The 12,312-nt window shown below is 32.8% G+C and overlaps 1 protein-coding gene across 4 annotated transcripts in view; it reads right to left on the reverse strand.

Moving 5' to 3' along the window:
* The window catches only part of pde1a (phosphodiesterase 1A, calmodulin-dependent), a 263,528-nt gene that overhangs the window by 52,579 nt on the left and 198,637 nt on the right, over positions 1–12,312 (reverse strand). For all 4 annotated transcript variants that reach the window (XM_073913162.1, XM_005167925.6, XM_073913163.1 and 1 more), the window contains one exon: positions 1,540–1,653. In XM_073913162.1, the coding sequence (XP_073769263.1) occupies positions 1,540–1,653 (114 nt within the window). The remainder of the gene's footprint in view (positions 1–1,539; positions 1,654–12,312) is intronic.

Below are 12,312 nucleotides of genomic sequence, written 5' to 3' on the forward strand. Positions count from 1 at the left end.
TAAAATGAAATAAAACAAAACAAAATAAAAAAATAAAATAAAATAAAAAATAGGAAGGAAACGATCATAAAAAAATGGGATTTTGTTAAAAAATTACTAAAATAAAATAAAATAAAATAAAACAAAACAAAATAAAATAAAATAATAAAATAAAAAAATAGGAAGAAAAAGATCATAAAAAATGGGATTTTGTTTAAGAAAATTACTAAAATAAAACAAAATAAAATAAAATAAAATAAAAAATAGGAAGAAAAAGATCATAAAAATACTGTGATTTTGTTAAAAAATACAAAAAATAAAATAAAATTAAATAAAATTAAATTAAATTAAATAAAATTAAATAAAAAATAGGAAGAAAAAGATCATAAAAAACTGGGATTTTGTTAAAGAAAATTACTAAAATAAAACAAAATAAAATAAAATAAAAAATAGGAAGAAAAAGATCATAAAAATACTGGGATTTTGTTAAAAAATACAAAAATAAAATAAAATAAAATAAAATAAAATAAAATAAAATAAAAAATAGGAAGAAAAAGATCATAAAAATACTGGGATTTTGTTAAAAAAATACAAAAATAAATAAAATAAAATAAAATAAAAAATAGAAAGAAAAAGATCATAAAAATACTGGGATTTTGTTAAAAAATACAAAAATAAAATAAAATAAAATAAAATAAAATAAAATAAAATAAAATAAAATAAAACAAAACAAAATAAAACAAAATAAAATAAAATAAAATAAAATAAAATAAAATAAAATAAAATAAAATAAAATAAAATAAAATAAAAAAATATGAAGAAAAATATCATAAAAAACTGGGATTTTGTTAAAAAAAATTTGGTGGGCGTGGTGTATGACAAAGTTTAAGTCGACGTCATGCTCGCTCGAATAAATGTCTACAGTAAAGCTATACGGGTCGTTCACATATCATAATGAGAAGCACTTCTCACAAAACAGATGCTTTATACACATAAATACTTGTTTATAAATGTTTATTACTAACTTTTCTATGAACATGATTTGATTAAGAAAATATGGCAGTTCCTTTGTTTACGTTCTGTGTAGCTCCACGAGCTCGTGACGTATCTCTGTAACCAATCAGCGTTCAGCTGCATGTGTAGCTCCATCTTTTGGTACCCTTTCTCCCGTTTGGTACTCTTCCGAAAGGGTGTCGAAAAAGTGGTACGCTACGGTTTGGTTCGGTACAATTTTGACAGTGGAAACGGCCATAAAAGCGTACCAAACCGAACCGTACAGTACCGTACCACTCAGTCTAAACGGGCCATAAGTATTGTTCATTCTTATTTTATGTTAGTGAATGCATTATTTAACATTAACCAATAAATCTGTATTGTGATGTGTGACCATTTATAGAAATACACATTTTTTATGAGCAGAAGTCACTTAAAAAAATAAAGTTGAGCATTTTGATTTTGTCAAGTCTAATGTGGTCTAAAAAACTCAGAGCATCATTTGTTTTCCACTTTTTAAGTTGGCAACCCATATGCCAGACTGCAAAGAGTCGAATGTTCACTTACCTTGTTTCGTCGATGTACACAGCCTCCAAAACTGATGCGGCATATTCAATGTTTTTCCTCAGATCTACGACATTTACCTCCCCTTTATCCAGCTGCTTCACCAGACATCTCAATCTGCAGAAAAACAACAGACAGAGCTTCACTTCATCTGATCTCAAACCACTGATGTTTTTTACATTGACCTTCCACTGCCGGTGACAGAAACACTCAACATCATCAATCATTCAGCCTCAAATAAGTCCAAATTTGTATCATTTTTCCATGTTTTGCTGGTGAAACATAAATAGATGTGTTTGGGATTTTGACTCCAAATCAAAATCTGTTTGGTTTAGAATGACACAAGGATGTGTAAATGATGATAAAAATGTCCGCCGTTGTGTGAAAGCCATAAAAGATAATGCAAAGCTACCCATGACACAGGAGAACAATCTGCTTTATGAAAGAAATTAAATGGATAAATGAGACAGACGCTGCCAATTTCACACCCACCGGAAAACAAAGAGCGCTGAATATATATCATATAAAAGATTACAGTTCATCAGCATCTTAATCATCAAATCTCATGAGCCAAAACACTACGCTCGGTTAATCTCTCATGGCACTCACAGTAAGACAATCTTTATTTTTTAATAAGCAAAGAAAATCTCTTGGCAGATTTAAAGTAAGGTAACCCCGTAAATATGTAGGTCAAAAATAACCAAGTTAACATTTGACCGTAATAAATTACATGTAATCTAATCACACACATTTTATTTTATTTTTACAAAATTCCTCTTATAGCTCTGCAAAATAAATAAATAAATAAAAATTAAATAAGTAACCAATAATAAAATAATAAAAATAAATAATAAAATAAAAGTAAATAAATAAATTAATTAATATTTTTATAAAATAATAATAAAATAATATAATGATAAAAATAAAATAAAAATAGTTAAATAAATAAATAAAAATAAAATATTGATAAAATAATAATAAAAATAAAATGAATAAAATAAATAAATGAAAAATACAATATTAATAAAATAATATTTAAAATGAAAAATAAAATAATATTAAATAAAATTAGTTAATTAATTGAAATAATTAAATAAATAAATGTTAATTATTAATAAAATAACAATAATAATAATAATAATAATAATATGATAAAAAATACATAAAAATTATTAAAGAAATAAAAATAAAATAAAATAATAATATTAAATAAAATAAAACAAACAAGAAATTTTTTATAATAAATATAATAAAATATTCATGCTATATACACAATATATATTTAAGTAATTTTGCTTTTCAGTTTAATATTTTCTTTAAGGTAAACATTTGAGATATGATTGCTTTTTTTTTTTTCACCTTTAAATAATCACTAGTGAGTGAATTGTTCCTAAATATGTATCAGAATCAGCCGTCTGTTAGCAAATAGGGACAAATTTCACCAGAAATAGATGAAATACAAATTTATTCTGACAAAACTGCTGTACAGTACCACCCACTGCCCTGTCAATCACACAATAAACCAAAATAAGTGTACAGTTGAAGTCATCCTGTGTCATTTTATTTATTTCTCAAGCATTTGTTAAGTGAAGTTTAAAAAAAAGATTTTTTGAACACACTTTTAAACATGTTTTTTAATAACTACTTTACTTTAACCCATTTATTTTGTCTTTGCCAATTTACAGGCTTAAAGGTGCAGTAGGTGATCTACCCATGTGCTAACCGGTTAGCATAATATCTTTCAAATACAATCCCTGCTCTGCCGTCCAAAGCCAGGCCTCCTGAAATTATGAACGCACTGATGAGATGTTAAACTGACTTTCTGTGGCCGTTATAAATCCCAGGATGTCCTTTGAAAAAGGGTATGGGTTTAACAGGCCTCAATCCATCATGGCCTCCTAAACATCCCCATATGATAGTTGGCTTCATCACTCTTTCCCTTTTCCGCCAATCAGCTGGTGTGTGGTCTGGTGCAATATGGCTGCCGTCGTGTCATCCAGGTAGATGCTGCACACTGGTGATGAATGAGGAGATTCCCCTAAAAATGTCTAAAGCGCTTTGAATTTCCAGAAAAGCAACTGTATACATTTGAAAAATTATTTGTTTTATTATTATTATTTTATTATTATTATAACTTATCACAAATAAGAAAATAAGTGAAAAAGAATAAAAATGATGACAGAAGGTCTAAATCATGTTGCCTTCAACTGTATCTACCCTTTGGTTAGCATGAGTTGCCCACTAAATGAGTAAGAAACACTTCTGTTAATCAGATAAGCAGGTACAGGCTGATCTCAAAATGGTCAAATCTTCTGATTAATGTCTGCCTTCAATCACACAGCAGCTTTTCTGTTTATGACAGTGGTTTGTAACATGGCAACTTGAAGAAACACCTCTTCATCAGCGTGTTATTGACAGATAACACGTCCACATAAACTCAAATAGGCTAAGGCTCTCTGCCACACAAACGCCATGACAGGAGGACAGACTAACAACTGCAGGATCACAAACAGCAAAGATAAACCCACTGCATAAAAAACAGACTGAAACCAGCACTTATTATGAAGCATGTTGTTGTTTTTTTTCTCTCCTGAAGTCTAACTTGACATCATCTTCAAGCTATTCCCAATTCCTGTCACGATAGGATCTGAAATGATGTCTGAAGTTGATTGTCGTCTGTGGTGGATCAGAATGACATCTGATGCGAAAATGAAGCAAATGTTCACAAATTGGCACTCGATGCCAAATTGTCATTCTTGCATTCACTGCAATTTGTCTGTCAAGTATGTGACCGGAAAGAATGAATTGCCTTGGGGAGATACTGAAAACCTGATATTCCTATCGCGGCTCTTTTAATGTCAAGCTTTTGCCAAATTAGGGGACTTTATCATCTCAAATTGAGAGCAGAGGTACAAAATGCTTCATGACACAGCAAAAGAGCTGAATAATAATGACAGAACATGTGGATTTCACTGCCAGGGGAAATATTATTGCTTAGAAGTGTTTCTTTTATTGCTCGTTCCAAAAGTAAGTTCCCAATAATTTCAGTTGTTTCTTCAAAAAATTCCAGAGGACTTAATGCAAATGAGATTGTTGAGAACCCTAAGCCAGAGTATGCTAATTTTTTTTCTTTATCTAGTCATTTTATTGTACAAACGTGCAGTGTCGAGAATATATATTACAATTCTGAGGAATACAAGGAAGACAAGGAAGTCAGAATTGCACTCTAAAAAAGGCTGGGTTGTTTTAACCCAACGCAGCAGGCACACAACAACAGAAGAAGTTAATATTAGGTTAGATTTAGGTCATGATATCAGGGCCCAGTTTTTCCAAAACTTTAATCTGGATTAAACTGGTCTAGATTTGTAAATCCCATGTTTTGAAATCCAGGATTAACTGATCTATCTTAGTTTTATGACAGTTTGTCAAAGGAACATTAGGCTGGATCACTGTGATCCAAATTCCAAATTTCAGGATTACCGAATCCTGTTTAACCGAGCCTTAAATATAACCAACAGTGTAGCATACTGGCTTAGCAAAGAACAACAGGTAGGCAAAATACCATTGGGGGGTGGACCAAATAGATCCCGATTTGAGTTCAAAGTTTTAAATAACCCAAAGGACAGGTTTAATCCAAATCAAATGTAAGATTACATGGTCTGATCTCAATTCAAAGGGCTTAGTTTTAACGATCTAGGCACAAAGTCTAAAGCGGAGGGCGCAAAAGCTTTAAGGGCATGTCTGAATCCACTTTTGCTATTTTAAGGATGGAAAAATATGCTCTGCGGTGTGGAGCATTGTCTAATAGGTTTGAGCTTATTCTCCTAACGAGTTATGGGTGCGTTTTGAGAATAAACCAATCAAAGTATCTTCTCCCATTCCCTTTAAGAATCAGTTGCGTCGCGCCATGGCACATTTGCTATTTGTAAGTGCAAAAACTGAACGCTTCACTAGCGAAAAAACAGTTAAACAGACCATCTGCAGCGCAAGGATAAAGAATGAGCCTTCTCCAATCGGCCTTAACTTTCTCTTTCTCTCTTTCATGGATAAGGAAACGGAGTTGTATGCACAGACATTCATTAGCCTATTTAATTAATTTAATTTGTTAAGCTCAAATATTTGTTTCAAAACTATTTCTAAATTCAGTTCTAATTTCCAGCAAACTAATAAATGAACAATAATAACAAAGTGTGGTAAAAAGTCTGAAAATAGCAACACGTCGGGGCAAACATTTCAATTTTTAAGTCGCTTTGGATAAAAGCGTCTGCTAAATGACTAAATGCAAATGTAAATGCAAACTCGTCTTGCGCCTTATAGCGCCAGGTGTATGATAGGGCCCAAAATCCCTCTGTTACTTTTGAAAAACCTATTTCCAAAATTTGATTCAATCCGTGATCCAAAATCCCATGGATTACTTTTGAAAAACTGGGCACAATTGACCAAAATTCAATGTCTACCCAGCGTCTAAGGACAACATTGCTTTGACGTCCAGTAAAGACATGATGTTGATATTTGGTTAATTTTAGGTTGTGCTGGAAAATGACCAGAATCCAACATCGAGCCAACATCTTAAAGCAACTGATGTCAAATGCTGACATTTATTCGTCAGATATGGAAACTAAAATCCAATCTCTGATAGACGACATAGTGGTAATGTTCACACAACATCAAACTGTAACATCATTAGATGCTGATTTTTTTCGTTGATTTTAGGTTGAACATTGGACATTGACGTCAACCTGATTTTCATTTCCAAACAAAATGCAACGTCCCCACAATATTGAGGTACAACGTACAACGTCACGTTGACGTCCTGTCCCTGCTGGGAATGTTGAGTCAAATAGGGACAAACCCAAAAGTTGAATATAACAACTGCAAAAAATATACATAAATTAAATAAAACATGTACATAATATATAAATTTAAATCTATTTAAAGCTGAAAAACTGTCCCTACTTCAGAAATCTCAAAATACCTCGCAAATATAAACGTATTCAGATTTATCAAACTCAAAATTGTGAGAAAAGGTCAGAATAGTAAGATATAGAAAAAGAATAGTATGATTGAAAATCAAAATTGCATTTATATTTTACTTTTATAGCATGGACCGAAGTTATTGAGCCTTTTATTTCTGTATGCTTATGAGGAAATGTCATTATTTTACATTTTGTTAGTTTAGTGACCAATTTCAAATTTTAAAAATGAGGCGTGGCACCCAACTCCACCCCTAAACCCAACCGTGATTGGTGGATGAGGAAAGGATGAGCAAATCATACAAAACTGTATAAACAAGATCATACAATTCATACAATGAGTTCATACAAATGAAAACACTAAATCAAAAAGTTACAAATTGCAGAGAAATTTCCTTTATCTGTTAAACATCACTTTTTGTAAAAGTGATTACAGATATTCATATTTTGCCTTCAAGTTCATTCATTCATTTTACTTCGGCTTCGTCCCTTATTTAACAGGAGTCTCCACAGCGGAATGAATCACCAACTATTCCATCATATGTTTTACGCAGTGGCTGCCCTTTCAGCCACAACCCAGTACTGGGAAACACCCTCAGACACTCACATTCACACCCACACTCATACACTACGGCCAATTTTAGCTCATCCAATTCACTTATACTGCATTTCTTTGGACTATGGGGCACCCGAACATGCAAACTCCACTTAGATATGCCAACTGGCCCTGCCAGGATAAGCAGCGATCTTTTTGCTGTAAGGCGACAGTGCTAAACACTGAGCCACCATGTCCTTAAGTTTATATAAATAAATAAATAAAAATAGAACTGTCCATTCTGATTTCATGCTACCTCTAAATCCAAATTCAATTCAGTAACAAAACAAAAATTTATAAAACCCATAGAAGTACATTGCAAACCCATTAAACATCTTGGAATCTGCGGGCTTATGGAGTATAAGTGACAACAGACTGTGGTTGTGGTGAAGTAGCCGAGGGTTAACAGCGCTGTGGTGACATGTCAACCTATCAGGACCTATTTTTACTTGGAGTGTGTGAAAACGCGTGAGAGAGATGGACTTGTGGAGAGTGGCAGAGGAAAAGGGCAGGAGATTGATAAGGACTTTGGAAAGTGTGCGGGCGACACTCATTCCTTCCCTGCCTGATGGTGTTTCCAAAAGCCCAGCACTGAGACTCAACTTTGAGCACCTGAGTAATGAAGTATGATAGAGAGGAGGTTGTGTAACTGGGCATCACACACACACAAACACACCCACCCAAAATGTCACAGTGTGTATAATTATCACATACACTCTACAGGGTACAGAGGGGAGGACTTTCCAAAAGCATGATAATCATACAGCACTGAGGGGATTTACAGTTTATCACAGTCAGGCTCAGATTTCAGATTTTCTCCATATTTTCTCAATCTAAACAACATGGACACCTTTATGGATCAAAATCAACGACAACAGTATTGAAATAAATAGTTTGTTGAATAGCACTGAAAAAAGAATACATTGAATACATTGAATTATGAACATTGGACACGTCCCATCTATACTGTAAAATCATACCCGATCACTCTACATCTAAAAATTCCAGGAGAACTGTTTTGTGTGACATTCATTAATTGTCCTTATGCCTGGCATTGTATTTATTTATTTATTTTTGATTCTTATAATATTTCCCTATTTCTCTATTTTAAGTAGTTTACCATATATTATTTAAGGCAGTTAGTAATTATAATAATAATAATATTAATTATAATTGTTACCTCTATGGAAAAGGGTTAATAGAGATATATGATGTTGCACATTATCTCTATGTCAAAAGACAATTTACATGCATGTAACCCCACCGGTTCAAGCAGGAGCAAACCCGCGATACCGAAATGGGGGACGCTTTAGGAGGAGCCAGGGCCGGAGTGGGACTCTTTTTCAGCCCTGGAGTTTTAAGCCTTAGACCGGCCCACCTCAGTTCACCACTGACTATATTAAAATAAGGTCATTTCTTATTCAGTTTCTAATTACACCATCACGTCTTTTTTTAAGAAAACAGCTGTTTTAGAACTTCAAATGTTCAACAACCCTTACAGTAGTATATGTCTTAACAATAAAAATGAAAAAAAAAAAAAAAAAAAGTTCTCTGACGAGGACCGAACCTGGGTTGGGGGCGTCATAATCTTACATGCCAACCACTGTACCACAACAGCTGTACAATGAATGGTGACTTATCTAGTTATATCATCATTAACCTGTAGGCTGCATCTTGCTCACGAGGCTACGAGAAAATAGATAAGAAATAGAAAAAATAGAAAAGAGCAGAGCTGCGGTAAAATAATGAATAAGAAGGCTGTGGTCAAGTAGATAAATAAATTATTTTTAAAAAGTGTGACTGCTGAGAGCGACAGATTCTGGAGCTAGGGACACCGGCCCTCGCGGCTAAAAAATGGACCGGCCCACTGGGAATTCTCCCAGTCCTCCCGATTAGCCAATCCGGGCCTGGGAGGAGCTCTTAAGGAATGAGATTTACATGATCACCAGCTGGCTTTCCTTACATTAAGGGCAAATATAAATGTTGAGAACATCCTTTACTAATTTTTGGCCTACTCAAAATCCTTTTATAAGCCAACTTACAATGTCCAAGACATTGCTATTGCTATTAAAAGCTACTTTAGTGCCCTTATTAGCTTTTTTTTCTCACCTATTAACTGGTTTAATAGTCATAAATGGCCATGAAACCCCCCTCTTTCAGTTAAAATATACCTCAGAATTTTTTCAAAAAGAGAGAGAAAAAGCGGAGAGCGAACAACTGATGACTGGAGACACGTGATTATATAGTTTACAAAGTTAAAATGCAAAAAGATTAACAGTAATTTAATGCCCTTTCTGCTAAAAAAAATAAAATAAAAAATAAATAAAATAAAAAAACAGCCTAGGCTGGTTCGCTGGTTTTAGCTGGTTGACCAGCCTGGTTTTAGAGGGGATTTGGCCATTTCCGGGCTGGTTTCCAGGCATTTCCAGCTTGGTCTTGGCTGGTTAGGCTGTAAAATGACCAGCTATGTCCAGCGCCTCTGTATGATGCAAATGTAAAGAGATGCAGAGCTGGAGTCCTCCCCCCTCCCTCTGGTCCCCAACAACAGCTGTTGTGCTTATCAGCATTTACATGAAGCCTGAAAGAGTGTGTGTTTAACATTGAGCGCAGAGCGTCCAAAACACACACTGCTCACTTCCAGTACAAGACAGTGTGCTCCTATTTCAGGTCATAATCTTATGTTTTAATTTAAATAACATGCTGTGCATTCAAAACAATATTTTAGAATAGCAGGAAACACTTCAAACTATATTTAGGACAAGACACTACAATTGAATAGGGTAAATAAAGAACTTATAGTTATCACCATACTTTATTTGATTGCTTGTACAGCGAATTGTAGATTTTTTGTAATAAGTTTTGAAAAAAAAAATATATATATATATATACTTAAATATGCAAATAAGGCATTATTTAATGAAATATGTGCTAATTTGAATACATTAATAGCACAAAAGCTTACATGTATTTTTAGAATATGCTTTTTTACATTGTAAATCTCTTCCACACAATCTCTTTATGTTGTCTCAAAACAAATCAAGTTAACTTTTTACAAATTTTTTTTACTAAGTGGATTGAACATTGAACAATTAAGTTGTCCGAAAAAAAAAGTAATAATTGTGTTGACTCCACTCATTTGTAAAGTAGTAGTTTAACATTTTTTTGTTGTTTTGTTTTTTGAGTTTATTAATAATGCCTAATTCTGAAAACACCTTGGGGAAAAATACATTTTTAAAAGATTTGAATTTTTGTCAAATAAAAACAAATTATGTGTGATGAACAAGTGACTTCAGAATATCAGTCTGAATAAAACCAATTGGGTGTAAATGTAAAGGATCAGAATCAGAAAGAGCTTTATTGCCAGGTATGTTCACATATACGAGGAATTTGTTTTCATGGCAGAGCTTCTACAGTTTAACAGAATAACGGAGACAGGACAAAAAAACAGATGATATATTTTAAAAATAGAAGTAGTGAATGCAAATATACAAATTGACAAGTGCATGTACAGGTATATTACTATATACAGTGTTATATGTGCAGCTGTTATGTGCAAATAGCATGAAAAGGGAAATGGCATGGGAAAAAATGAAAAGTGCTGCTTAAGTGTAGACCTGTGTCTCTATTCATCATCAAATGCTGTAATAAAAACCTACAGATACAAATTGTTCAAATTTGAACACCTAAGAAACACTTAAAATTGTATTTTAAGTACTTTTTTCATTAGCCTAAAAACTAAAATAAAATCCAAAATCTCATATCTATGTTTAAAGTATGCATGTACTGCAGAAACACAAAAAAGTATGCTAATTCAAAATGCACAGTAAACGCGACAAAAACCCACAACTTAAAGTTATCTGGTCATTATGAGGGGAAAAACCACTAACGGTGAAGAGAACACAAAACAGATTAGCCTTGAATTGTTGGATTTGTTCTACAGTGTTTGGACTTTCAGCAGAGACATTTACATTATTACACTGAACTGAACAACTTCAACTGTGAATTCAGCTGCAGTTTTATCAATCAATCAATCAATCAATCAATCAATCAAGCCTTTATTGTCACTACACTTTCGTATAGCGAAAATGGACCCCCCCCCCCAGACCATACACAAAACATCACACTTTTCGGGGGAGACAGTTAGGCAAAAAAAAACAAAAAAACGCCCCCTCAGCTTGCCCTTGATTAGGACAAAGTGAGAAAAGGGAGAAAAACAGCCCTATTTTAGCATAAGCACACCGGCAAGACACAACATAGACACTTTTATCTATGTTAAGCTGCTTTTACACAATCTACATTGTAAAAGTGTTTTAAAAAGGGAACAAAAATAAAATGGCATATTAGTATGATTAAGTTTTCTCTCCTTTTTCACTAACTTTCAGAACCTGACATGCAAATTATATAGAGCTACATTAATGCAAAATCCATGCAAAATCTGCTATATCCATGGAAAATCTTAAACTTAACAGACTAATAGAATTTGATGATTTAAATATTTTTAAATATTTCCCAAATGATGTTTAACAGAGCAAAGAATTTTTCACAGTATAACCTATTTTCTTCTGGGAAAAGTCACATTTGTTTTATTTCGCCTTGAATAAAAGCTGTTTCAAAAACTTTTTTAGAAACATTTTAAGGTCAATATTACAAGCCTCCTTTTTATATATATTTTTCTTTTACGGAAAAACTATAGATATTCATTGATTTGCCTAATTATGCTAACATGCATAACCTAGTTAAGCCTTTAAATGTCACTTTAAGCTGAATACTACTCTGTTAAAATACTAAACTATGTTGGGTTAAAAATACCCCAACATATAACCCAACTATAGGTTGTTATAGTACCTTCCTATCTATGGTAATATCCAATTTTTCCTAAATGTTATTTTTTCCAATCTGGTATTACTTTTACTTTTACTACTATTAATTTTATAATTATGGCCGTATAAATAAATAAATGTCTCAGCTGGGTCCTAAAGGTGAGAATCTGGCCAGATATCCCAAATATGTGTATCATTTCCTCCAAAAAAAAAAAATGCAGAGATGAACACGGGAGGTAGAGAAAGTGTATAATTCATTTAATATAGATTGACTAAAGTGCGCGTTTGTATCATCAGTAAGTAAGGATGATTTCACACCTGTGAATCAATTAATTTTCTTTTGAAACAGAGATTAAAAATTTTGCTCGTTGTTCTTGGTGCGGTTCAC

This window comes from Danio rerio, chromosome 9 (genome assembly GCF_049306965.1).
Source record: "Danio rerio strain Tuebingen ecotype United States chromosome 9, GRCz12tu, whole genome shotgun sequence".
Classification (NCBI taxonomy): domain Eukaryota; kingdom Metazoa; phylum Chordata; class Actinopteri; order Cypriniformes; family Danionidae; genus Danio; species Danio rerio.